This window comes from Triplophysa rosa, linkage group LG10 (assembly GCF_024868665.1).
Source record: "Triplophysa rosa linkage group LG10, Trosa_1v2, whole genome shotgun sequence".
In the NCBI taxonomy this organism is placed as follows: Eukaryota; Metazoa; Chordata; class Actinopteri; order Cypriniformes; family Nemacheilidae; genus Triplophysa; species Triplophysa rosa.
Window position 1 is genome coordinate 14,354,044 of NC_079899.1, and position 26,069 is coordinate 14,380,112.

General features: G+C 40.8%; 1 protein-coding gene across 10 annotated transcripts in view; it reads left to right on the forward strand.

Annotated features, from left to right (window-relative positions):
- The window catches only part of esrrga (estrogen-related receptor gamma a), a 153,482-nt gene that overhangs the window by 94,987 nt on the left and 32,426 nt on the right, over window positions 1-26,069 (forward strand). For all 10 annotated transcript variants that reach the window (XM_057344579.1, XM_057344580.1, XM_057344586.1 and 7 more), the window contains 2 exons: window positions 7,399-7,814; window positions 10,101-10,217. In XM_057344579.1, coding sequence (XP_057200562.1) covers window positions 7,399-7,814; window positions 10,101-10,217 — 533 coding nt within the window. The remainder of the gene's footprint in view (window positions 1-7,398; window positions 7,815-10,100; window positions 10,218-26,069) is intronic.

Sequence of the window (26,069 nt, forward strand, 5' to 3'; positions counted from 1 at the left end):
ATTCTCGGCACCTCTTTACACGCTTGTCATATTACCTGGAATAAAATCCTCTTTTACCATCTGTTTAATAGAATGTGTTTTTAATCTCCGTTTTGTTACTCCTGTTATTTATTATTATATTTACGTGCAATTTCATTTCATTGAGACAGCGGCTCATCCTCTCTTATCTCCCCTCGTGTCCCGTAGCAGGTGAATAGATGAACGTTGCGCTCAGACAGGAGTAAAGCACAGATTTTAGGGGCATTGCTGATTGAAAAATGCCAAACGCTTATTTGCTCTGCCCTGTTTTTAGCGCCCCATCGCTGCTAAAGAAGTAGTCACTCGCTCCTACCCGTGATAGCGCCAGAGGATGTGACCGTCTCACAAAATATTAATCACATCACATTTTATTGCGAGTTCTTTTGTATTCATACTGTATGCATGCAAGTCTATGTCAGTGTGTGTCGTGTCTTGAGAGAAGAACATCTTACCTGATAAAGCAGAACACGTATCTGCCCGCACAGGAAAATGACCTAAATCATCAAGATTTTCATCTATGAGTGTGCCAGGGACTTTCAAACACACATAGATACACAGACATGATTCTTATCAGGTTTGGACATCTTCACCATGCACTGTAGTGAGTATGTGCTGATGAAATACAGAACGCCTTTTTGTATTTTTAAATAAAGCTATAAAGATAAAAGACAAACAATAATGTTATTCCTAGTCTTAAATTATTCTTTGTTCCCCTTTTTAATCCAAAGTACTGTATGGTAAATCCTGATGAATATGCATTCTTATCTCTCTGCATTTGGAACAGTGTCTTTTGCACTTTGCTAAGGGCCACTGGCCCTCCCGCTGTATTTATTACACAGCACAGCGTTAGCTCCTCATCTCCACTGGCCCGCCGCTGGCATTTTTACAGCAGCTCGCTCCATTGTACAAATGTGTTTTTGCCATTATCACATTGATTGCATGTAATCAGAGGTGTTATTTTGCAGGCGTCCATCGACAATGAAGTGAATTACTACTTTCCAACCCTGTAATGTTATAACAATTGATCTGCCCATACATCCGGAAAAGGCAAACTGTTTCACATGCCTGTATTTCTCAAGCAGGAACAAATGTAATCAGTATCTCCTCTTTATAAAGATAGAAGGCCAGTTTTTATAACATAACTGATATACAATAACATTATTTGGAGTTAGTGTGCTTTTAATTCACTCTAGAAGTGAAACAACTGTACAGAGTTTGCATTAGGCCTACAAATAAATCAAGCTTTTTAAGTTATTTAAATTACAAGATTTTAGCATAATTAAATGTTATTATTTATATGAAAATGCATTTAAAGTCCCAGTGAAATAAAAATTTACAATGCCTGTTTTTTCTTGAAATATTGCTGCATTTCTTGTGAATAGTCACAAGTAATCAATATAATTCAATTTTAAAAAATCATGTGCCCTCATAATCTTTCGTTAAAATATTAAAATTAACTTCCGGTCTGTAGTGACTATCCATCTTAGATGACGTATGTTAGTCGGCTTGGGCGGAGCAACCGTTAACTCAATTTAACTGTCAGTCTGCTGCCATCCAATCAAATCGCAGAGAAAGACGAAAGCCACACCCACTATTTTTATGGTTCAAAATTCCATTTCACTCGGAAATGCGTCAAAATATGGAAGTTAAAACAATCGCAACTTCCGGTTCACGGGCACTTTAGGTTTTATTTTATGTATTTTATAATTAGCACAATTTCGGGGAACAGTTACAATATTAACACTTCTATTATTCTTATTCTGTTTGTCCAGTTTTGCTCTAATGACAGCATGAATTTAAAGGAACAGTTCACCCAAAAATGAAAATTCTGTAATAACATCCTTAAGTTGTTCCAAACCTGCGTAAATTAATTTGTTGTGTATAGGACAAAGGAATGTGTGATATTTTAAAGAATGTGGGAAAGAAAACAGTTTTGGGGCACCATTGACTACAATAGGAGATTTTTCCAACTAGTTGTCAATTGTGTCCCAAAACATGTTTGGTTACAAACATTCTTCCAAATATCTTTTTTTGTGTTCAACAGAACAACAACAGTTATACTGTCTTAGAACAACTTGAGTAAATGATGACAGAATTTTCATTTTTGGGTGAACTTTCCCTGCAGGGTCGATTCACATTTCGCATCTAAAACCGCGCGGAAAACGCGAGCCGCGGCACTCTATAAAGTTGAACTATTTCCATCTTGATGCGGCGCCGACGCGCCTAGAAAAATGTGAAAAAGACGCAAAATCTGAATTTCCCCTAAACTGGGATGGCCTTCACTAGTATGTGCAAAATGTAAAGATGCATGTTATCCAAGCATGTTTTAGATAAAAGTGAATTAAAATATTTTATTAAAATATTAAATATAAAAAACAGTAAAATCTCTAAAACATTTTACTACTCATTCAGTTTAGCGCACTGTATGTAAACAACCAGTAGCTCGACACAGTAGTCCAGTGGTCCTCGTTGGTGACTCTTTTCCAGCACCGTGGGCAGCCTTTAGCTATATCAGACCCTGCAGAGAGAGAGAGAGAGAGAGAGAGAGAAAACTCTCAGTGGCTGTGGCTTAATGCAATGATTATATGTTTGCCTCTATAGTTGTCAGAGCACTGGATCAAACATTCTAATGACAGCTTGTCATTGCCAAGTGGCTGTGTTTTCCAAAATTGTTTTCCTGCTGATTTGTGACGCTTTGCCTCAGCACATCAAATAAGAGAGCGCAGACAGCTAGAGGAAAAACAAACAGAAAACAATAATCTCTTTGGTCACAGATCCTCTCAGAATTTAAACTTTCAACAATGAAGTGAGCAAATAAAAGGTTTAAATATTTGATGTCTGAATACAATCAGGAATACAATTTCCTCCTAAGATCTATGTAGTGCTTTCCTGAAAATTACTGGAAGAGGCTTTTAGTTTTTTTAGTTTTTCTTATTTTAAAGCAACAATTCACTGTTATGATCAGGTATCTTTTTTAACCGATAAGAGAAACCAGGTTTAGGCAATAATGTTTTTTTTTCTGTTCTGGTTTATTTGTACCTGTCCTGTCAGTGTTATAAAACAAATATTTTTTATGGAATGCTTTTTTTGTCTTTTATATGGCTTTGTTATGTGCTGATAACTACAAAAAAACTAAAAATTGTAGATTTGAATTATATTATGTACAGAAATGGATGTACATACTTCTGACCAAGTTGTTAGGGTTAATTTGGCAGCTTTCCTATGTTTTTTCTATTTGTCTGAATCTCAATTAAGATTTTATCTATGCATATTTGTGAACCTAATTTTCTAATCTCATTCATTTTGCTGATCCACAGTGACGCCAGAGGCTGATAAAGGCCGTAACACAGACATTTTTTATATTTTCTAGTTTACAAAGCCATGAAATTTCTTTAATTCCTCTATATTTCATTTTGAAGACATCACTGACTAACTAGAACCTCAACCAGATAAAACCTGTAAGTAAAATTTACGAGGAATTTAGGAACTATTTATAATGTAGAATAACAATAATATCTGTAACAATAAAGAACAACTGATTATGTCTTCTGCTGTATTTTTTATCTTGTCTCTTGGCAGAATATCGTCTGGCTTTTTTATACCCTTCCACTTGACAATTATTATTTCCATTCATAAGCTTAAACTAAATTCACTGCTTTTCAGCATAAGAACTTCTTTTGTTAATGACACACTGTGGGATTGAAGCTCGGCACCAGGCAATGGTAAAAACAGATAAAATCATTACCTCTCAAATAGTCTCTTCTCTGTCGGAAAGCGCTTTCTTTTCTTCTAAAATATAGGCTTTAGAATTCCATTTTTCTTAGAGCTAATGTGAATTTTACTGCCTCTAATTTTGGATTCGAGTGTGGCCCGGAATAAAAATCCACCATCTGACAATTGAATTTATAGATAGTTGTGAATATTGCAGGTTTGGATTAATTGAGTCATAGAATTTCAAAGAGCAGGCGAAAAAGAGTACGCTAATAACTTTCAGTCAGAGTTATAGAGCAGGGTGTGTCCAGTTGAGAGTCTTAAGAGCACCACTTTAAAGCATAAGGGGTCCCTTCAATGCAGGGCCCCTTTCTCTTTTGTTACCCACCGTTTTGACTCTGTTGCTCTCTCTGGGTTTCTCAGCCGTCACACAAAACCAGTTTGTCTCTGTTACCCTAAATAGAATGAGAGGATATGTTGCGGGTATAAACAGCTTCTGGTGCCTGTGTTTTCACTGATTTTAACTGGCTTTACACTGTGTATAAATACACAACATGCATCCTTGACATTACTGGAATGTTCTGGAATACCTCTGTGGCCCTCGGCACACTCAAGACACCTGTCTGTGAGCGTACGTGAGTGTGTGTGTGCATCGGTGATGCATCAGTAGAAGTGTAATAGGAGCTTTTTAATAATCGATTGCCTCTCACTGCAATACAAAGAAACAGGTGCGTTGACTCAGCACATTTTGCTCTGAGCTTTTATGCCAGAAGGCATTAAGGTTGAACGTTCACCTATTCTTAAACCTCCAATTATGCATCTTTTTATTTGACCTCGTAGAACATTTATTCAAAAGCATAAGTAAAGTTATTTATGTAAAGTTATTTATCTAGCGTCACCAGATTGCAAAAATAGTGACTGTTTTGATAGTCCCGCCCCAAACTCACACTACTGGATGAGCCAGTGTTTATGGGAAAATCAGCCTACGAATGACTCAAAGGCAAAATACATTTTACACACCTCATATTTATAATGCTAAAATAATGATCTATATCAGTGTCAAAAATAGAATTCTTTACAGACATTTGTTCTATGATTCTCCACAAACCCTTAGAGTTATAAGGTGATCTGGTTTCTTTAAAAGTCTCTCTCCTTCTCTTTCTCATTCGCTCGCTCACTCCCTCGCTTTATGGGCCTCAGAAGAAGTCATCTTTTACAAGCTGACCGGATTTTAGAGCCCTCGTTTAGAAGCGGGCTTCCTTAATTAAAAAGACCTTTGTGTGGTCCTTCACACTGGCCATTTTATTTGTCCCCCTTCATCTCCATGTTAAAACGGTCCGATATGTCAATATAAATCCTCCGTGATTTTCATTCTTTCTATATAACCACTTTGTTTCTCCTCCTATTTCACATCTTACCGCTAGTCGGGAGAAAATAGAGAGTCTATTTGTGCGTGTGCTTGCGTGTGTGGCGAGTGTTTGAGATCACAACCCCCGAAGACCTTTAAGGTTTTTAGAGAAACAAACACAATCACATTGTGCTGAATGTAGATATTCAGGAGCGGTTAATTGGCGGAGCTCTACTGAAGTGCCGACCTCCACCCCCACTACGCCCTGCAGGGCCCAGCTCAGGGTCTTCACGATTGTTGACAGGGGAAATAGTTAATCCACTCTTGCAGGCCTTGAAGCCTCCTGTAAGACAGAGCAGAGATATCTATTAATTACAGCTCTCATTAATAGGCCACTCTCTCAGGGCTGTAGGGGGGGGGGGGGGTGGAGAGACTGGGAGAGCTCAAACTAAATGGGTTGGTGGTATTGAGCGATGTGGGGCGGGGTGGTGGGCCTGCTCTTTTGTTTAGCTTTGAAGTGTCTCTGCTTTTGGCTGTGTGGGTGTCTGTTTGTGTTACTGGATTGATACTGGATGTTTGCGTTTTTCTGCCTGTTTTCTTCTGTTTGTCGATGCGTGCGTGCGAGTGTGTGGCCATGGGCTAGGATGATGGAACTGCTTTGCGCCTCCGTACTGATTACAGTCATGTAGAACAAGTTGATATTGACTGGAGAGTGAGTGATGGCGCTGGGCTGTGCACGCTGTCCCTTTCCCTTCTGGCCTGCGGACGCTCGTCTGTCATGGTGCATTTGATCACCGGATCCCACCTCTTGATTCACAATCTCAGGAAATGGCTTTTAGCACTTTTTTGTAAAGATGGCCCATTTGAGTGATGCAGAGAAATAGCATGGTATATTTATGGAACCTAGCAGTGAACCTTTTTTGTTAACTTTTTGTTGTTTGTTTTGAAATCTCAGTAGCTCCAGGGCTTTTTTTTAATTCTAGACAAGGTCAAAAATTGATCATAACACCATGATTAAAAAATGATGTCCTAGATATCTGTGGTTTTGTTATTTAATTTAATTAATTTGTATTTTATTTTATTTATCCATATATGTGACCCTGGACAACAAAACCAGTCTTATGGGTCAATTTTTCAAAATTTAGATTTTACATCACCTGAAAGCTGAATAATTAAGCTTTCTATTGATGTATGGGTTGTTAGAATAGGACAATATCAGGTGGAGATACGACAGTTTAAAACTCTGGAATCTGAGGGTGCAAAAAAATCAAAATATTGAGAAAATCGCCTTCGAAGTTGTTAATCAGAGGCACTGTAGCAGGCCATCCACTCACAAAAAAAAAGTTTTAATATATTTAAGGTAGGAAATTTGCTAAATATCTTCATGGAACATGATCTTTACTTAAAATCCTAATGAATTTTGGCATAAAAGAAAAATAGATAATTTTGACCCATACAATGTATTTTTGGCTTTTACTAAAAATGTTTCTGTGCTACTTAAGACTGGTTTTGTGATCCAGGGTCACATATAGTGTATTTATTATTTATTTTAATATAAAATATACAAATTGCTATTTCTAAATAGCATCCTGTGTGAATATACATTATATGCATTTGAAGGTCAGTTCCAGCGGTCAAATATTGGCCCCTAAAAGGAGCCAATCTTTTCTTACTAAATACATTTCTTAGAAAAATTCTAGACGTATTTCAGTTGTATTTCAAATAGGTTGTGTCTGCTGTATTTGTGGCAAAGTTGTATACTGTATGTGTCCATATGGCTTTATAAAAAAAAAGATAAATAAATCTAGATGTCCAAAATCATTAAAGCTACATCTGTAGCTATAACAACTAACATAACAACATAACTGAGTCGCTTGTGCCACATTTCTTTCGAGTTCAATTGCCTGCACAGTATACTAGAGTAGCAGTGTTAGCTCTCCTCCTTACAGCCATGCAGATATACAACCACTCAGACACTTTAGTGAGACCCAGGGGACTGTGGTACGCCGGCTCTCATATGCCTCTCCTCTTATGTTTCCTCTCAGAGAAGTCATTAACATGTTAAAAAAACGGATTTCTGAATTCACAATCAGGAGCTTTTTCTAGCTGAATGTTCTTCTTAAGGCTGAAGTGGACCCATGTGCAGAATGGAGGTCTACGATTCTGTAGCCACTAGGGGTTTATGTCTCAATAACTCAGACACATTGAGCAGTCTACAGGCATTACATTTTAAGGCAGCAAATTCTTGAAGATAATAATTCACTGTTGGGTATATTCAGTTGTGACTAACAGAATCTTCTATATTCCTCTTTGTCCTGCAGGCTGCTCTGCAGAATGTCCAGCAAGGACCGCCACATTGAGTCGAGTTGCCCCTCCTACATCAAGACGGAACCTTCCAGCCCCGCCTCACTGACAGACAGCGTAAATCACCATAGCCCCGGCGGCTCTTCAGACGCCAGCGGTAGCTACAGCTCCACAATGAACGGCCATCAGAACGGTCTGGACTCGCCCACTCTTTACGGCCCAACAGGTACATTGGGCCCCAACGGGGCCGGAGCCAAACGCTATGAGGACTGTTCCAGCACCATCGCAGAGGACTCACAGATCAAATGCGAGTACATGCTCAACTCTATGCCCAAGCGTCTGTGTCTGGTGTGTGGGGATATCGCATCTGGCTACCACTACGGCGTTGCCTCCTGTGAGGCCTGCAAGGCCTTTTTCAAGAGGACCATTCAAGGTTGGCTTTTACCCTTCCTTAGCTAAAACTAAGATCAGGTTGTGAGTCAAAAGAGAGTCAAAAACACCTAGCACCGGGCACAAAGGAGGGACTATTGTGCATTATTAGTTGGCTTTATTTGCGACAAAGAAATACACTGTTAGTTCTTTAAAATGGAAATCTATGAATGTTCGCAATAATTAAATATACAAATAGGTCAGATATTACACTTGGCCTGAACACAGTCTAGAGCCTCTAAAGGTGGGAATTTGACATATTGGTATGTTTCAACCCATTAGCCAATAAAACTCTTGGTAATTTCCAAAAACAAACCATCCAGCTGGACATTTATTGACTTCCAGACTGGCTGTTTTTGAGGAGGGAATGGAGAAGAGTGCAGGGGTGTCAGGACTGTGGTTCAGCTCGGGGTGCTGGGAGAGGCAGTGGCTCGGGCGCCATGGCCACTCAGATCACTGGCAGCTGGCATTCTGGTGGCGCTGCTCCAATGCCACCTGACAACCTGCATCTATCATCTCCCAATTGAGCCACTCACAGCCAGGCAGTGGCAAAATATAGGTGGGGGACACAGAGAATACGACAGCCCAAGTCCAAAAGATACTCCCAAAGTCGTTTCCTACCGCATACACACGAGATGCTGTAGCATAAGGTCAGCCCAAGGTCATGTGTTGCCATGCTCTGGTAATGAGCTCTATTGACACTGCAACCAATGAATGATTGAAGTCTAGTGTTTGTATGAAGATAGGCAGTGCAAGAAAGTGCCTGGGACATTTTATATCTTGTTTGAAACCTCTCGGCGGGCGCTTGAGTGATAGACAATGGACATCGCACTAATCGACTGCCACCTAACTCAAATCACATCACTCTATTCTGTCGGCTAACACACACACACAGTCCTCCTTTCCATTGTGTTGATAACCTGGCCACAGCTCTCAAGCCATTGGCATTCCGCTGCTAGAAGGAAAGCACCTACATTATATTAGATTGGCAAGGATTTTTCTCCCCCTAAACATTCCCAGTCGGTTAAGACCACTCAACCCACTCAGCTCTCATGAGAATCGACCAGCACCTCCATACGCTTCCCCATTCCACACACCTCCCAAGTCCTCACAATCCGAAGACCCTAATGGTTTCTGGAGATTACCTGACTAATGAATATTGGAGCTCAGTTTAATGGACATGCATACTTTAAATACTGTTTCCTGTTGAATTAGCAGTCTTGAGCATTTAGCCCCCCTGCTCGGGCTGCTAATCTGCTTTTTAATGAGGAAACATCAGTTCACAGAAGAGAAGTCAATACAAATCAGTGTTTACAAAGTCTGATTAACTCTGAAATATTTCATCAGTGTGGAGGTCCCAGACGGGCCCTATGTTAATTGCATGAGTGTGTGTGTGTGAGAGAGAGCGTTTTAGCACAAGACGTGTGTGTGTGTGCTTTTGGTTGTTGTATAGCGCAAATTCTTTCTATAAACTGAGAATTTGCTCTGCCACAACCCGTTCCAACCCCTAATTCACAACATTATAAATTGTTATGTCTGGCAAGACGTTCTTATAACGCAGCCAAAAAAACTTTATAGTGTGCCAGTTTATTCATCAGACTTTTATTTCTTACCTTTACTAAATCACAATGCTCAATAAATACATTTATCAAGCTAACAAGAGGCTGTCTACTTCACAAAGGGTTGCAGCAATAGACTCATGCCTTTCTTTGTATGGTAGGCTGGCAGATGAGGGGCAGAGATTGAAAGTTCACTCAAAGGTGAATTGTGACCTGCAGGGTCTTTGTGTAGGCTCGGTTAGGTCCAGCTTTCCTGTCTCCCTGGCTCTCCAGCTTTGCACAGCTCCATGACACACGACCTCTGAGAAGAGCCAGTGGCGCTTTCCTGCATCACCTCTTACTCTCTGTGACACACATATGCAGAAATGATGGGATGTCATTACTGTGTTTCAGTCTGTGCAGCTGAACTGACAAATTCACTCAGTATTTCAGCTGTGATTTGGATTTAACCTGAATGAAAATTCACTCCCAATTTTAAAATCAGGAACTGTGCATTAGCTATTCACAAGACTGCCAGTAGACTTGGAACTGATACAAGAGTGAGGTAACATGTCTATTTATCATCCGAGTGGGCAGAAAAATAGTTTTTGTTCCATAGTGCAGCTTTGAACATTCACTCTTCTTGTTGGATGTTGTGTTTACAGTGATATTCTGACAACGTGCTACAATGCGGTTTTGGTTTGCAGTCATTAAACACTCTCTGTTCCTTCTCTCTACATGCCTTGCCACAGGAAACATCGAGTACAGCTGCCCGGCCACCAATGAATGTGAGATCACCAAACGCAGAAGGAAGTCCTGCCAAGCCTGCCGCTTTATGAAGTGTCTGACTGTTGGCATGATGCGAGAAGGTGAGTGACAAAGAGGGAATAGAGGAAACCCTGCTAAAAAAGACCAGTATATGTTGAGTTTGGCATGGTGGTGTTCATAAATGGCTGTTTAACCAGGCAAAGTGCTTTTCTTGTTCAGCCATTATAACCAGTATACTCATTCTAGTTCGCACCATGGCAATTCATCTAGGCTGGTCTTATCAGCAAGGAGGGTAATCAAAGTCTAGAATTGTATTGTTTGATCAACTGTACTCCACACGTCACTACTCACAGAAAACAAGCAGGTTAGTTTGTGAAAAAAAAGAGAAGAAAAAAGTAGAACAGAACTGAAATGAAGTCAAGGTTGAAACTGAAGGGCCAGTTAGCCGCTAGCCCTAAGGGCCACTCACAGTTAGCCAAACACCATCTTTTGTCTCAGCCTCCAGTCCCAGTTCTAACTAACAAGACTGGTTATTATTTAGAGAGTTGGCCTGTAAGGCATGTTCTCAGAGGTCTGCCAAATGGACAAGCAGTTATTTTCAAACCGCCATTCTCCTGTGGAAACGCAAGCACTCGCTCTCCGGGCTTTCCCTGCTTTGATGTTAAAAGTTTACAGAGGAGCTGCCTGAACTAGCCTTTAACCTTCACACAGGGAAAAAGTCATTTCTGATATCTTCAGCAGCAAAAACACACAATGCAGTTCTGCACCTCTCAGCTCTCTTGTTTCCTCGCTTCTCATCCAGGCAGACAGGAAGTGTTTTGTCTGCCTCCGAATGAATTGGCGTCATAGGTAGGATAAGAGAGAGAATGAGTGGTAGGCTCTGCTTCTGTCACTCACGGCACAGGTTCACAGGATACGCAGGTGTGCATGTGACAGTGACAGCCCTCATAGGCTCAATGTAAAGCCAGGGGCAAATCAACATGAGGTCTGTGTGCGTGTGTGTGTGTGTGCGTGTGTGTGCGTGTGTGCGTGTGTGTGTGTGTGTGTGTGTGCGTGCGTGTGTGTGTGTGTGTGTGTGCGTGCGTGCGTGCGTGTGTGTGTGTGTGTGTGTGTGTGTGTGTGTGTGTGTGTGTGTGTGTGTGTGTGTGTGTGTGTGTGTGCGTGTGTGCGTGTGTGTGCGTGTGTGTGTGTGTGTGTGGAAACAAACGCCCTCCCCCTTGAAGTCATGATCAGGTAGACTGCACCTTATTCACAAAGACACAAGACCAGGCACACATACAAAGCCTGCAGCCAACCTGCCTTCTGTAGACCTGAGTGGTCAGCTCACATTATACCAATATACCAGCTGCAGAGCAACAGCAGGCGTAGATGCCCCACAGGTCTGCATTTGTTTGCGTTGAGTGAGTGTGTGTGTGTGTTTGTGAGGGAGCGATAGGCATGCATTGTACCATACACAATTTGCATAGATGTTTTTTGGTTGTGTAATATGGCTTTTCGTTTGAAACGTCTCCTTTTCATGTTCTCAATCTTTTTCTCTCATACTAACACGCACACAGCAATTTCATTCAATGCTATTGTTGCCCTGTGCAGGGACATTTGCGTACACGGCCGGTGTTGCTGACAGGTAGGTAATTGATAAGTAGAGGCCTGTTTTCAGAAAGGTCTGAGGGATGTAGTTGCATGTTTGATATGGCATCTTCTCCCATGAGCACCCAGACAAATAGCAGCCTTTTGTTCTTGCTGCTAGCCACCCATACACACATATATCAAAATGGCACCCAATGGCACAACCATTTGTTGTAAAGTGCTTGAATTTAATACAGAGGTCCCCCTCTACATATGAATAAGGGTCATTTGGAAAATTGATGCATCAATTTTCTTATTTTTCCACAAAACATGTTTGCATTACAGACAAAGAACGTAAAAAGCCAACGTGCAAACACAATTCAACCTCATACCTATTTGTATAAAATATTCGAATTGCTTTTGTTTCACTGGTGAGTTCCCTCCTGGGTTGTTTGAGTAAAACATTATGCTAACATTGTTGACTTTGTGTTTGTTGGTTTTGCAGCACTTTAGTAGCTACATTTGAATGTTAGGTGCGTGCATGTAGATATTTTACAGCGATTTTAGGCAGATTTCACATTCCTATGATGAGGTCAAATCCAGATCTGTCATTAGTGTGTATGTGCGTGTTAGTTGTCAGTTAATTAGTCGTTAATTGTGGCTGGTTAGCTTTAGTGATGAACTGGATAAATCGACGTGTCAGTGTCCGTGCAGAGGCGCTGTTTGTTGTAGAGGTGGGTGAAGAGATTTAGGGGAGGGGGTTGGGATGTTACCCTTAGCCAGCAGCTTGCTTAAGGGGAAGATCTGTCTGAAATTAGCCCTGTCACCCCTGGGAGAGCTGAAGGTGGGGAGGGGATAAGTATTCCAGATAAAGAAAGGATTCTTCACACAGATATATCCACAGCACACGCATGCAGTTTGGTATGTGACGGATCCAAAGTGATGAAATCTTTCCACTTTTTCACCACAGTGGTGCTAGTACTTAGCTGGTGTTCGAGATCTGCAATCACTTTCAAGACTGTCAAGCGTTTCCATTGACAGACCATTTTGCAATATGTAAACAACACTAATCTAGAAGCAAGTCCTGTTTCAGTGTTAAAGGGATAGTTCATCCAAAAATGAAAATTCTGTCATCATTTACTCACGCTCACTTAATTTCATACCTATATAAATTACTTTGTTCCGATGAACACAAAGAAAGATATTTGGAAGAATGTTAGTAATTTTCAGTTCTGGGACCTCATTGACTGCCATAGTATGAAGAATTAAATGGTATAGTCAAAGGTGCCCGAGAACTCTTTGTTTTCCTAAATTCTTCAAAATATCTCATTATGTGTACAATACAATACAATACAATAATTTGTTTCTACTATGGTAGTGGATGATGTCCCAGAACTGAAAATGGCTAACATTCTTCCAAATATCTTTCTCTGTGTTCATTGGAATAAAGAAATGTATACAGGTTTTAATCAACCTGAGCGAGAGTAAATGATGACAGATTTTTCATTTTTGGATGAACTATCCCTTTAAATGTAACATATCAAGTCTTAAATATGCTTGTTTAACATTTTTATTCCATTCTAAATGTTCTGTTAGTTGTATTTTATTCATATGTTTGTGCAGTGTTTAAAAAACAGGAACTGATTCCCGACCAATGTTGTTTTCCCGACTACATTGTTTATGTATGTTAGGAGTTTTGATAAGATAACATCTAAATACATATGATATAGCAACTTTACTCAATTTGCCTTTGATGCAGTCAGTTTGAAGTTCATAAAAAGTATATATATATATATCAATTTACACGTATAGTTGTTGTAAATAAAATATTTACTTTTGTGCAATATAACATATTAGTTGATAAAAATGCCTGTGAATTAAACATGGGTCACATTACCACATTCCCCATCCAACATAACAGGAATTATGTAGTTTTGTGCAAACTATAGTTTTAAGTTGTTTTGAAAACTTGTGTAGATGTAAACATTATCAGTTCCTGGTTTTGATTCAGTACCAGCATCTACACCCTGTTGGTGGAAAAAAGTGTTGCAAAGTCATCATAATAATATTTGTTGACCTCACTGTAAAAAACAACTAGTAACATTTACTTAATTTTATTGTGTCGATTTGCGCAAAATGTGTACATTTTACTCAAATTTTTTTTGTAAATCCTATAATTGTTTTTACAGTGTATGGCAACTTACCACTCATAAACAAACACACACACACACATACGCACAGAAAACGCCTATCCACACTCATCTCAGTAACAACAAACACTCGCCGTTGTAGTGAGATCTGTGTGCAGGTGCTCACCTCGCGGGCGCGCACACGCTCTAGCTGCAAGGAAATTGCTGCCTGCAGCCACGTCTCTGTCTGACCCTGGGGGCTAAACGCCTGCCGCGTCGCTACCTCAAGCCACCCAACTGTAAAATTATATCCACAGACAGTCAGAGAGACAGGGACGGGGTCTGACAGAGCGCTGGCCTGAGACCGCAGCCGGGAATCAGCGCTAACATGCCGGAGCTAAAGAACCCAGCGGAACGCAGCGTGAGGGGAACTCGAGCCGTACATCAGGACTGAAGAGTGCTTATTACACAACACTTAGAGAGATGCAGTTCGCAAACACTCACAGGAGAGCTGATGCATGCATTGAGGTGCACACAGCCCTTGTCACACACACACTTGAAGAAGAAGTTCTTCTTCCCAACAATACTGTATGCTATTTAAAAAACTGGTGCAAAGAGGCACACACTGATAAAAATGTACAAACACTGTTCACATGGAGATGGGAAACGTTTATGCTGTGATGATGATGGTTTCTCTGTCACTGATCCCTCATGTCTACACACAGAAACTTCAATACAAGTTATCACAACATTAAATGTAAGCAATTATATATAGCCACGGAAATAAATTCCAGTTTTGCCTTAATCGGCATTTTTGCGTGTATTGTGAACATGAACTTGTTTTCTTTGTAGTATTCTGGATTTGCAAACATTGCATCTTTTTTTGTTATTTCGTCCTATTTGTTTTCTGCAAATGAATGAAAGTAAAAAACAATATTTTCATTTGCAGTTTGAGAGAAATGTTTTCATTATTTGAAATAAAACAAAAATGAGAAAAAATATAGAAAAAAGTAATTTTAGAGTATCTTGTAAATTTAAAATATAAACAATACATAATATAAGTGTAATTACTAAACAGCATACAAAACAAGAGCCATGCATGTCTGCATCCAGAGAGAAATGTCTCTCGTTTTTCTACCTGCACACTGAATAAGTGAGGGAAGAAAATAAGAGTGATGTGTCGATGCAGGTTGGCATTGATGGCATGCACCTCTCGAATATGTAACACCTAATTCCTGCACAAGGCAATTAGAGCTCACCCAATTATTGTGCTGTGTTATAGAGAGAGGCTATCCTAAAGACTGGAGTTTGGATTCTGACAGCACTGGCTCTCCCATCGCATTTCCCTGGGGACACGTGCAGCCATGGATACAAAATATCCAGACCTGCCTGTAGATATGAGTAGGCTAAAGTGTCTCTCTCTTTCTCTCTCTGTCTCACATACATACACACTGACATACATATAGAGTGTGTGTGCTGCTTTTAGTCAGAGCAAGAGAGCAATTTAAAACTCAAAAGTCTGCTTCATCGCATCAAATCCCTCTTAAAATTCCACCGGTTCTGTGCGGTCAACTCTTCAGTGACAAACACCATACTGGCCACTGTCACATTTATCATGGCTGACATAGAATATGTCACAACCAAAAATCACAGAGGTCAGATACACTCGAGCCTCTCCCAGCCAAAATCACCTCATCAGCTAAACTAATGCAGACGGTATAGGTTTAAAATCTTTATGACATTTAAAGTAAAGTGTGTGGTTTCTGTAATAGTAGAAGCAGCAAATACAATTGAAGATTTCAGATTCAAAAGCCTTGAAGTGCAGTTAGATTTTTTTGTTGTTGTTGTAAAATTAGTGGTTTTATCCGGCTCCTATGTTTAGGTTCAGTGATTTCATTTGAATGCCAATGAATATGTCCCCATCAGAGCCTGATAAAAATAATCATATGGAAAGAAGATTTTAGAAGACGGCACCATTGGTTTGGTGTTTTGTGGTTGTTTTGTTTGGCAGACCAAATAAATTGCAATTCTATTTGGTTCAGAAATTGCACACTTTGTTTATTTGAGTGTTAGTTGATTATTTATTTATTATTTTTGACATTTTTACATTGTCATGTTAATGATGAATAAGGGAGTCCCAATGATGTACCGACCGATCCAGAGAGCTACAAAGTCCTACCAAGTGCCTCTATCTCACCTTTTGCCTTTCCACACCACTTCTTTATGTCATCCATTTGTTACAATGTTCTTCACATTTTCCCTCTTTCTTTCTGTAATATCTCTCATTCCTCTCTTTCCCACTCATTTTCACACACTCCGTCCCTTCCTTGGCTGCCTCTCGCTTTCTCGCCCCTCTCCTCCTCTGACGGGGGGCATAAATCATCGCGCTGTCAGCGGGCGAGGCTCGCTGGATTATGCAATGCCGCCATTCATTTAGAGCCGGAGGAGAGGACCCGTCTGAGACCACCCTCCACCCACCATGTTCCCCCACTCTTGCCTCCCCAAAATAGAGAGCCATCGTCTTAAGAGTGCTCTCTGGGGGGTGATATCATTATGCAGTCTTTTTCTCACTCCTTCTCCCTCTGTAGTTTGGCCTACTTTATTCCTAGATAGCGCCTCTGTCTGTGCTTCTAAATGTCAGCGTGTCTCTTTCTCACAGCTGGTTTGTTTTCATTCCAGAGCGGAAGGTGCTCTGCACCTTTAGTTTGAGATGCGACCCATCTCCTCATTAAAGAACAATCCGTTGTCCATCTTCTTGCAAGTAAAGCATTACTAGAATATGTGGCTAATTTTGTTCTTGTGGTGTTTAAAGGCAACTAGACAGAAAAACTATTGGTAAAGAGTATTGATGATTAGAGCTATAGCTCTGTTATTTTTGTATTATCTTAAAGGGATAGGTAATGAACAGCGGTACCCATTCACTTCTATTGTATGGATAGAAAACCAATGCAGATTATTTGGGTACCGCCATGGTTCGATTACCAACATTCTCCAAATCTGAACTTTCCTTTTGTGCTCTCCAGAAGAAAAAAAGTCATACAGCTTTGAAATGACAAGAGGAGTAAATGATGACAGAATTTTCCTTTTCGGGTGAACTGTCTCTTTAAGACAAACAAACATGTTTACATTATTATCTCAATTTTTCTATATTTGGCCTTTTTTATTACTTGTCATCAAAGTACAGATGCTTTTGACGTCCCCACTGATGACTGGAGAGTGCCCCTCAGCCGAAGACTTTCTCGTGAAGGAGAAATGTGGCACTGAAGTGCGCACAGGAGACAGTCACGCTCTTCAGAACGAAGCCATTTGAATATCATGACAGGCTCATTATAGTGTCATAACTGACTGGCAGCCCTTGCTTGACAGCGCAAGTGATGTGTATCACAGCACACACCTTTCTCCTACACTCAACGCACGCTTCAGGGTTTGAGAGCTTGAGCGATCAGGTTGCTTCACCTGAAATAACCTTGCGCGGGTCATTTGGGAGCCATTCGACTATCCTATTCATCGCACCTGCTTGAAAACCACTGACCATCCAGCTTCAGGTTGGGTCTGGGATTGAAACAGCTGGGTTAGTTAGCCTCCCTTCCCCCGATCTCACCCTCCGCTCTCTCCCCTGACCCGCTCTTGCTATTTAGGAGATCCCCTCTGGCGCTGCCTAAAACGACACACATAATTAGGGCATTAACTCCTCTTAATTGCTGAGAGGTTTGTATTTTTTTCGTGCGGAGAGAGAAAGGTCATCATTTCGCCTTCTCCACCTCCTCTGCAGCATCGACAGAAGGCACGAGCTCAAATCCCGTACTTCTCGGCTCTCCCTTGCCACCGCTCTCCCCTCCCCACCAATTCCACCCGCAGCTCCCGCAATTCGCAGATCCCTCTGTTCGCCTTGTTCCCTGGTGCTCTCCATCCCCAACTAAATGACATCTTTAGGCATTTGAGCAACCCGCAGGGATTGGTGGAATTCCCCGTGCTTAATCGGAGGCAGAATGAGCCTTGTTTGTTTGGAGCCCAGCCAGACAGGAAAGATTTTACATGCTGCTGACTTCGGAGGACTGCTCCCATCCTCCTTGCTTTCCCTCTCTCGTGCATTTCCCAAACACTTGTGGGCAGAGGGACAGCTGGAGGTCTGCGCTCTATTCGTTATCCTCTCGGAGCACCGGGGCCACTTTGCTGACACTTTTATAGATTTAATAGATTTCTCCCAGAAGGCAGCTGCTTGGCACATCACTGGCTGGTATTTGGGTAATTAGATGTGTATACATACACGCATACACGCATGCCCGCATGTACTTTATTCTTTCCTCAATCTCGCATGCTAGGAAATGTGACCATATCACCATATGAACCCCAGTGAAGCCAGTTTGGTAAACAGCAGCGTGGAGTAGCGTCAGAGAGGATAGTCTGAAGTGCTCCCCGCAGAGCCCAGTAAATGCGCGTGCCGCTGTGAACGTGTACTTCCTCAGGCCTGGCAGACGCTCCTGAAGCGGAGGCCTTCGATTGAGCCCATGATTGAGTGGCTCAGAAATAGAGTCTGGACTGCTTCCAGCATTCGGCATGTCCCTCATCGCGAGCGTTTGCTGCCTGCTGCCCGCAATCCCGGAGAACGCCTCCGCTGGGATGCTCGTGCGGCCGCTCGTCTAGCACCTGCTGACCTTTTAATGGCTCTGTATGGGCTCTCGCAACCGCACCAAAGCAGCAAATTCAAGCAGCTGCCCTGCTGTCATAACAATGCAACAGTAACGTGCCATTTTGAATGATGTGGCCTAATCGGTGCTTCGTACAGTGCAGTGGTCTGTGGCCGCAGGCCGCAATTTGCCTACGCTGGCTATCTCGGACTGCTTTGTTTTGGTAATTTGTGACCAATTTTCTTACTGGGCTTTGCGATTTGTGACCAAATTTCCATACTGGGCTTTACGTGCACATGAAGGCACCAGTCTGACTGGGCCTCAGGCTTGTCCGGTTCTGCGTCGCTGCCTGCAGACGGCAGAATTTTTGCATAGGCAGACCATGCTGAGCCCACAGACTGTGCTTTTCCAGTCGGCCAGGCTGATTTGGTTGCAGGGCAGGGTCTAGTATTTGGCAGGGGCCTGATGCCCACACAGCTGGTGCACAGAGTTTGTCCTTATTTCTTTATGTCAGGAGGCCAGTAGCATCGCTACAATGGGATTGCAGTCGCTTGCCCTCACAATGCAGAGATCATCAGCACTTATTGGGAATAAACAACTTCTAAACACACTTTTGAGGCACGTGAGGGGGAGATAGAATCTAAATTTGGTGCAATGTGGAACCGCTGTCTTTGAGAGGCTAGATAATAGCAATTCATGCATGGCAAGTGCTGACACATACTGTAGATGGGGAGGAAGTCACAGGACTTGTATTCGTGCAAACACACATTCTGAGGCTCCAATGCTTTCACAACATTGGACGCAGTGTTTTTACTTCCTAACCTCCAACATTAAAAGCAAATGCACATCTTTGGCTCCTAAAGATATTCCAAAGATCCTCTCTTGTAGCTAAGACATTCTGGAAATCCAAACAATGTCAGTTTGAATCTGGCAAACGCTTACACATTCACACTTCTTTGTTTCCAAGCCCCATCCATCATATGGCTCATCCATCATTATAAATCTTATAATGTGTTAATCTATAAATGTTAACTAAATAATAGCATATTTGCTGCCATGTATTTTTATTTATAAGCACACAACAACACAACACAGCATCTAATTAGCATGAATGTCACCATGTACAAAAGCAATTGTGTAATTTGCAGTAAAATAGGTCACAAAGCATTATAAATGTATTTCTATTCAGAGGTTTGTTACCACAAGGCACATCACTACGCATCTGCTAATTTCTCATCCAAAAATAGTTTAGAAATGACCTGCTTAGTTTGATGCAGCGTTTTAATCAATCAGAGATATCCCCATAGATCTGCCTGTTGTTGTCTATTGCTTTTTTCCATTGTGTACCATCTATGGTAGACACTCATGTTGTGTTAGGATGTGGATTTCTTGCAGATGCATTTAATCTGAAAAGATTATACAGGATCTGCATTAAATCATTTTTCGTGTTTTTAAAGTATTAACGCAGGAAAGAAACATCTCAGCACAATATGTGTGAGCAAGAAAAGCTCTCTGTGACAAGTGCACACTCACACACAAGCGCTTACTAACAGTGAGTATTATCCTCTCCCTGTTACCCAGGCTGTCCAGCACAGAGCTGGTAAAACGGTGATATGACTGACAGACGAAGTTTCTTAAGAGGTGTGTATTTCAGAGGGTCATAGCCCCGTCAGTCAGCTGTAAACCCACACCACACTTACAGTTCCTGTGTTTACCGCACCATCGTGTCTACCCCCCCCCCCCCACACACACACAGACACATACACACAAATATCACAGTCATAGACAACCAATGTTCAGTTCAACAAAAACTGGTTAAATACTATAATCCTGTACAATTATTTGCGATGAGTCAGTGCAACCTTCACTCTGTGCAAAGTTAATGTGAGCGTATTGCAAAGCATTTCATTTACTCGTTGTATTTAAATTGCTGAGTGCTAATTAAATGGCAAAAGGCCTAATTGTACTGATGTTTTTAAATAGGTGCTGATGAAGTGAATTCAAAGCGGGTAGAACAAAGAGCCAAAAAAGTAATTTATAGTGTGGCCCAAAACTATGATTCAATTACCAAAACCTCTTCTGTTTTGTCCTTTTCATTACAAAATGTACACAGAAAAAATGAGCTTTGCTACTTGTCCAATTTACTTAATTTAAACAAGTTAATTCAACACAATTAAAAATGTTCATGCTTTAATCCATTCAAGTTGGGACTACATGAATTATTAGTGTTGTGTTGACATAAAATTGATAGAACTGGGCAGAAGATTTCCAGTTCCCAGCATGCTTTGTGTAAGAATGCATTTGGAGCGTAGTTTTCTTAATTATTTGTTGTTTTATGTTAACTTAATATCTTTAAAAAGATAAATAAAAATGTCACTTCAACTAAAAATATAATAAAAATATAAACTTTTACATATACAAATCATGTTTGTTTAACAAACATAAATTAGGCAATTTGAACATGGATAAATATATGCGGAGTAAACATAACTTCTATATGTGCGACACGTGTACATTTTTTATGTTAATCCAACAGATTTTTTCAATATAACAATTTAAGGTAAAAGTTTGGATCATAAATGTTAAGCACGTTTTGATAATGTTTTAAAGCTCAGCTTGTGTATTTCATTGGAATCAGGAGAACCTTTTGTACTAAGAAGCTAACATGGTCAATCTGACGAATTTGCTTAGTTTTGTTTAGTGACCTATGAATAGTACACATTTGAAACATTTGTTTTACATAACCTTTAAATGTATTTTTTGGTTTAAATGAGGGGGAAACGCAGTCTCTGGCTTTTGGACCCAAATATATCTGATTCATTCTCTCTTGGTTGTGTTTTCCAAATAAATAAACTCCCAGAAAAAGCTTAGATGCTGGTTCTGTCGTTTGAAAGGTTGAATGAGCAAACTGGCCACAGTGAAGCGCCAATTACCCACTCATCTCCCACTGACTGACATAAAGCAACCTGCAGGCCGTTAGCAGCCCCTCCCTTCTTCCTACAACACCATCGGTTGTCCCCACTGCCCCATATTAACCAGTGTGGCCCCGCCCCCAGCACCATCCTGTGCTCCGGCTCTCTCTCCCCACCTCTGCACTAATGCAATCTCTCCCTTCAGATGGAGACGGCCACCATTACCTCACTGCCTTACAGCCCTTCCGTTGTGACACACACCGTATCAATCTTACAGCTCTGATAGACTATGACCCGCCACACGTCTCCGGTCAAGTTAAAGCTTGTAAATATTAACACAGTTTTTGAGTATTTTTTAAGTTGTTATGTGCTGCTAAAAACTAGACTAGGATCAACTTAAAACCACAAACATAGCTAACTGGATTAAACAAGATTGTTTTATAAGGAATGTGTTGCAAATGTATGTGTGTGTGTGTGTGGTTTGTGGGTTAAGGCAGTTAGTCTCTCATTTAGCATTACTGACTGGAAGGACGTTTTCATTTTCAAGTGTGGGTCAATAATGTTCCCCACTTCCCCATCATATACCCCTGCTCAATGTCTAACCACCTACAAGCCCCCCACCCTAACCAGACACCCACCGTCTCTTCTGATGATCTATCAGAAGCCCTCCATGCGATCATAGAGGCAGAAGGGAGTGCAAGCACAGCAGGGAACAGCACGCCGTGTGAAAGTGTCGGAATGCAGCAGCGGAGGGCTCGGCCCGAGACACACGACTGATGAGACTTTAATTAGATCATTTAGAGGCGAGGAATTGTTCAGGCAGAGAGAGGCCTTGTTAATGCAGTCATACTGATCACTAAGTAGTTTTTTCCCCAGCACTGATTTTCCTCAGGTAATAACCCAAGCCCAGCAAACACGCACGGCAGAGACCATGAAAAACAGCTTTCGGTCGACTTGGACTGAAAGGCTTTGAGGATTTGGCATGAGAATTTAACAGCATACGGCCTTTTCTATTGTTTGTGTTATGATTGAACGTGTAGTTTGCATTGAAAGATGGTTTAGTGAACGTGGTTCTAAAGAGAAGCCAATCTTTCTGGGGGAAATACAAATAAGAGTAAATTAGATACTTGAAAATCTTGTTTCTAAAGCAAGATTCTGGAGATTAAAACAATCACCACTATAGGGCTGAAACGATTCCTCGAGTTATTCGAATACAAAAAATCATCGAGGCAATTTTTGTTGCCTTGAAGTCTCGTTTAATCCATTTAACTATTCGTACACGCATTCACCGTGAGACACACGCATTTTAGTCTGTTCACACGCTCACACGTATTTCTCATGCCGATAAATAACTGATAGCTTATTGAAATGGTGAACTGCTAGTTTTAGTCTATTTTGCGAGTGAAACTTGTTTTCCGGCTGCATTGAGTCCATCAAACTAGATGCGGACTAGTGGACACCGAATCATGTTATTTACACATGTCATCTGACTGTTCTGCATGTCTGCGTGAATGAACTGCACAGTTTAACATGCTACACGCGTGATGCTCATAAATTTGTCTGCGTCTGCACTGAATGAGGACATGAACTTCACCTCCAGAGTTATTGTTTGAGTGAAGAAACAGACACACTAAAAAATAAGCGTCTTCCGACAACCTGCCAAAATAAAAGTCATAGGCTATATATTACTATTTAATAGTAAAAAAAAGAAACTAAAACTAATTTAGATAAACTAAATGCATCATGCATAAGCTGAAGTTAGTTGTTTACCTTAGAAATTATTCTTTCAATTTTAATTCATGTTTCTTATTTATATATTTGTATTATATTGCATTTTGAATTTAATATGGCAATGGAATGTACTAAATGGGTTTAGTTTTCACAGATATTAATGTATGCAATTTCAGCAATAAAATAATTGTTCTAAAATAGAAACAAATTAGTTGTTTTACTCATTTTAAGAGTCTGTCTTATTTTCTCTTGTATATTTAGTAATGCTTTTTAATAAAAAAAGTACTTATTATCCAAATACCCGATTAATTGATGGAAAAATCTGTAGAATACTCGATTAGTAAAAGAATCAATAGCTGCAGCCCTAATCACCACAGATAAAACTATTAGCCATACAAACATATCCGTTTCGCCCCAAAATATTTCAAAGAATGTAAAAAATCCAGAGCACTGGAGGCAAAAACAGGTTTTAGGCAGACCCAACCAAGCTTTGCTGAGACGTCGGGAAAAGAGAACACGGTTGCCACGTCAGATCACAAATTATATTGTACTTTGACAGATTGTAGCCTTGCTTTACAAGTGCAGTTACATCTCATTTGTCACTGTTTGATCTGTAAGTGTGGCTACAGGAAAGGAAGGCCCTCCATCTTACCAGCAATTTAATGGCCAGGAGACAGACGACGGCCGACAGCCACCTGCCCACAGACCGCACCGCTGATCTGTTCTCATTTACTCCACCATCAGGCCAGATGAAGGCACGAATCGCCTCCTTTTGATCCCACAATACCGGCCGCCACCTCCCCTGGCCGATATCTCACCCCTAGACACACGTGTTTTAACACCTCGTTCTGCCTCCGCCATTAGGTGTCTCATAGTCCTCTAATGTCAACAGACATTTTTTTTCTTTTGTTGTATTACAATTGTCCACAAGACATTAATCTATTTAATTGTATTTAAGCATTTGACAGGACCCGAGAGTTTCCCTTTTTCTTTTTTCCTTTCCTTTAATGCAAACCCTGGTTTGTCAATAGTTATTGTAAGCTAGGTATGCTGGATCTGTTCTTCAATAAATAAACAATAAAAAAAGCATTTGACGGATGACTTTATCCAAAATGATTTAGAGTGGTATAATACATATTGAAGTAAAATACTGTACATATAACGGGAATACATTTTATAAAACATTATAAAAAATATATATATTTTATTTTATTATAAATAATATAACTGTTATCATGATCATCATAAAGGGTTATAGGTCATTTTTTTCTCTAGTCTGGAAAAGACATGGGCCAAGGGGGGCATGTAGAGATGTTGAAAGAGTCTCAGTCCATTGTGTGGTGTTAATTCGCTCTGCTCTGCTTGCTCCTGGGCAGACGGGAGGCCTTGGTAAATTCAGTTTGAACACGGCACATTGTCTAAACATATCGGCCTGCCAATCAGTCACCCCGAGCCCTGATAAGAGCCGTCTTGTATTATTGAATCAACAATGGGGCGGCTCTGCCAGCAGGAAGATAACACGCGCTTATTTCTCTTTAAGTCTCGGCAGAAGAAAGCCGCTGTCCACATCCACCTCATATAACTGCCTCAATTACCATAAAAACCACTGCCGTTCCCAACCTCACACATGCCTCTGCTCTCCTGCAGGAGTCCGGCACAGTCCCGGGGACGCGTGTGGATGAACGGGGCCATGAGATAGCAGTGTGTTTCCAATTATAAATTTCAACATTTCAATCATTTGGTTGACATTCCATCAGCGCTCGCCAACCCCCTAAAACATCAATGTGTTTTATACTGGATGAAGGATGGTTCATGGTAAAACAGTGCTGTGATTCGATAACCAATAACATCTTTACACAAGTCACACCGCTCCACTCGTGTGCCTTTTTATTTTTTATTCAAGTGTTGTTTTTCGCGAGCACAAACAATTCAATTTGACCTATTTGACACGATTTCTCCATTGCACGCACTCAACCCACAGATGCTTGATGTGGGAAATCCGATGGTGATCCAATCAGAAGCGATTCCAATATTGGCAGTAAGCAATATTCCTTCGGCCCAAAATGATCGCCGTTCATCACTCCGTCTATTAAGTCAGCCGAGCATTTGGCAGGTTAGCGACAATGCCCCGTACGAGACGCAGCCAGCCACGACTGCAGTTTTTGTGCTGAAGTATCGTGCAAAATTTGACCACATCAGTCAATGCCCACTCGCTAGCTTCGGCCCACCAGTCACGTGACTGTGACGATATTCTTCTTTGTTTCTTACAGAGCCGTTCACAGAACCATCTCTCTTTCTCACACGCTATTTTTCTCTCTCGTTCTCGTTTAAAGAAGAATCGAGAATGGACAGGCCATGACACAATAATTAAAGAAAGTAGATAGCTCAGTAATTCTCTCCGGGCTCGGAGCGGACAATGAGCAGGGCACCCCCTCTATATCTCTTTATTTTCTCAGTGCATCTCCTTTTTCCGGCTCCAAATCTGCTGTGTGGTACCCAAGCACCGGACGCATTTCATTAGGATCACCCACTTCTGCTTCTCTTTTTAATATTTGAAGGCTCATTTGTTAAGTGGAAATGGTCTTTCTCCTTGTCGTCTTTCCCCCTTTTTGTGGGCTTTGGAAATATCATTTTCAGTTTTTAATTTGATTCATTTAGATTAAAATCATTAATCAGCACTGAAAGTGAGTTAATTTTCTGGAAAATAAATGAGCTTGTTCGGATAGCTTTTTATTAAGTGAGAGGTGTGTGTGGAGGGGTGGGCGGTGATGAAGGAGGGTCTCTTTCAGGTACTATGTTGGCCTAAATGACAGAGAGGAGGGGGAGAGCGTGTTGGAGAGCTTTTTTACTGTGTTTTGTGCATGTATATGCCAATATTTCCAATCCAATTTTAAATTAAACGCAGAAATTATTTTACACATGCACTCACTACTGTAAGTACTCAATTTTTATAATGCACAATATTTAGTAAATATAGTGTAACGCTT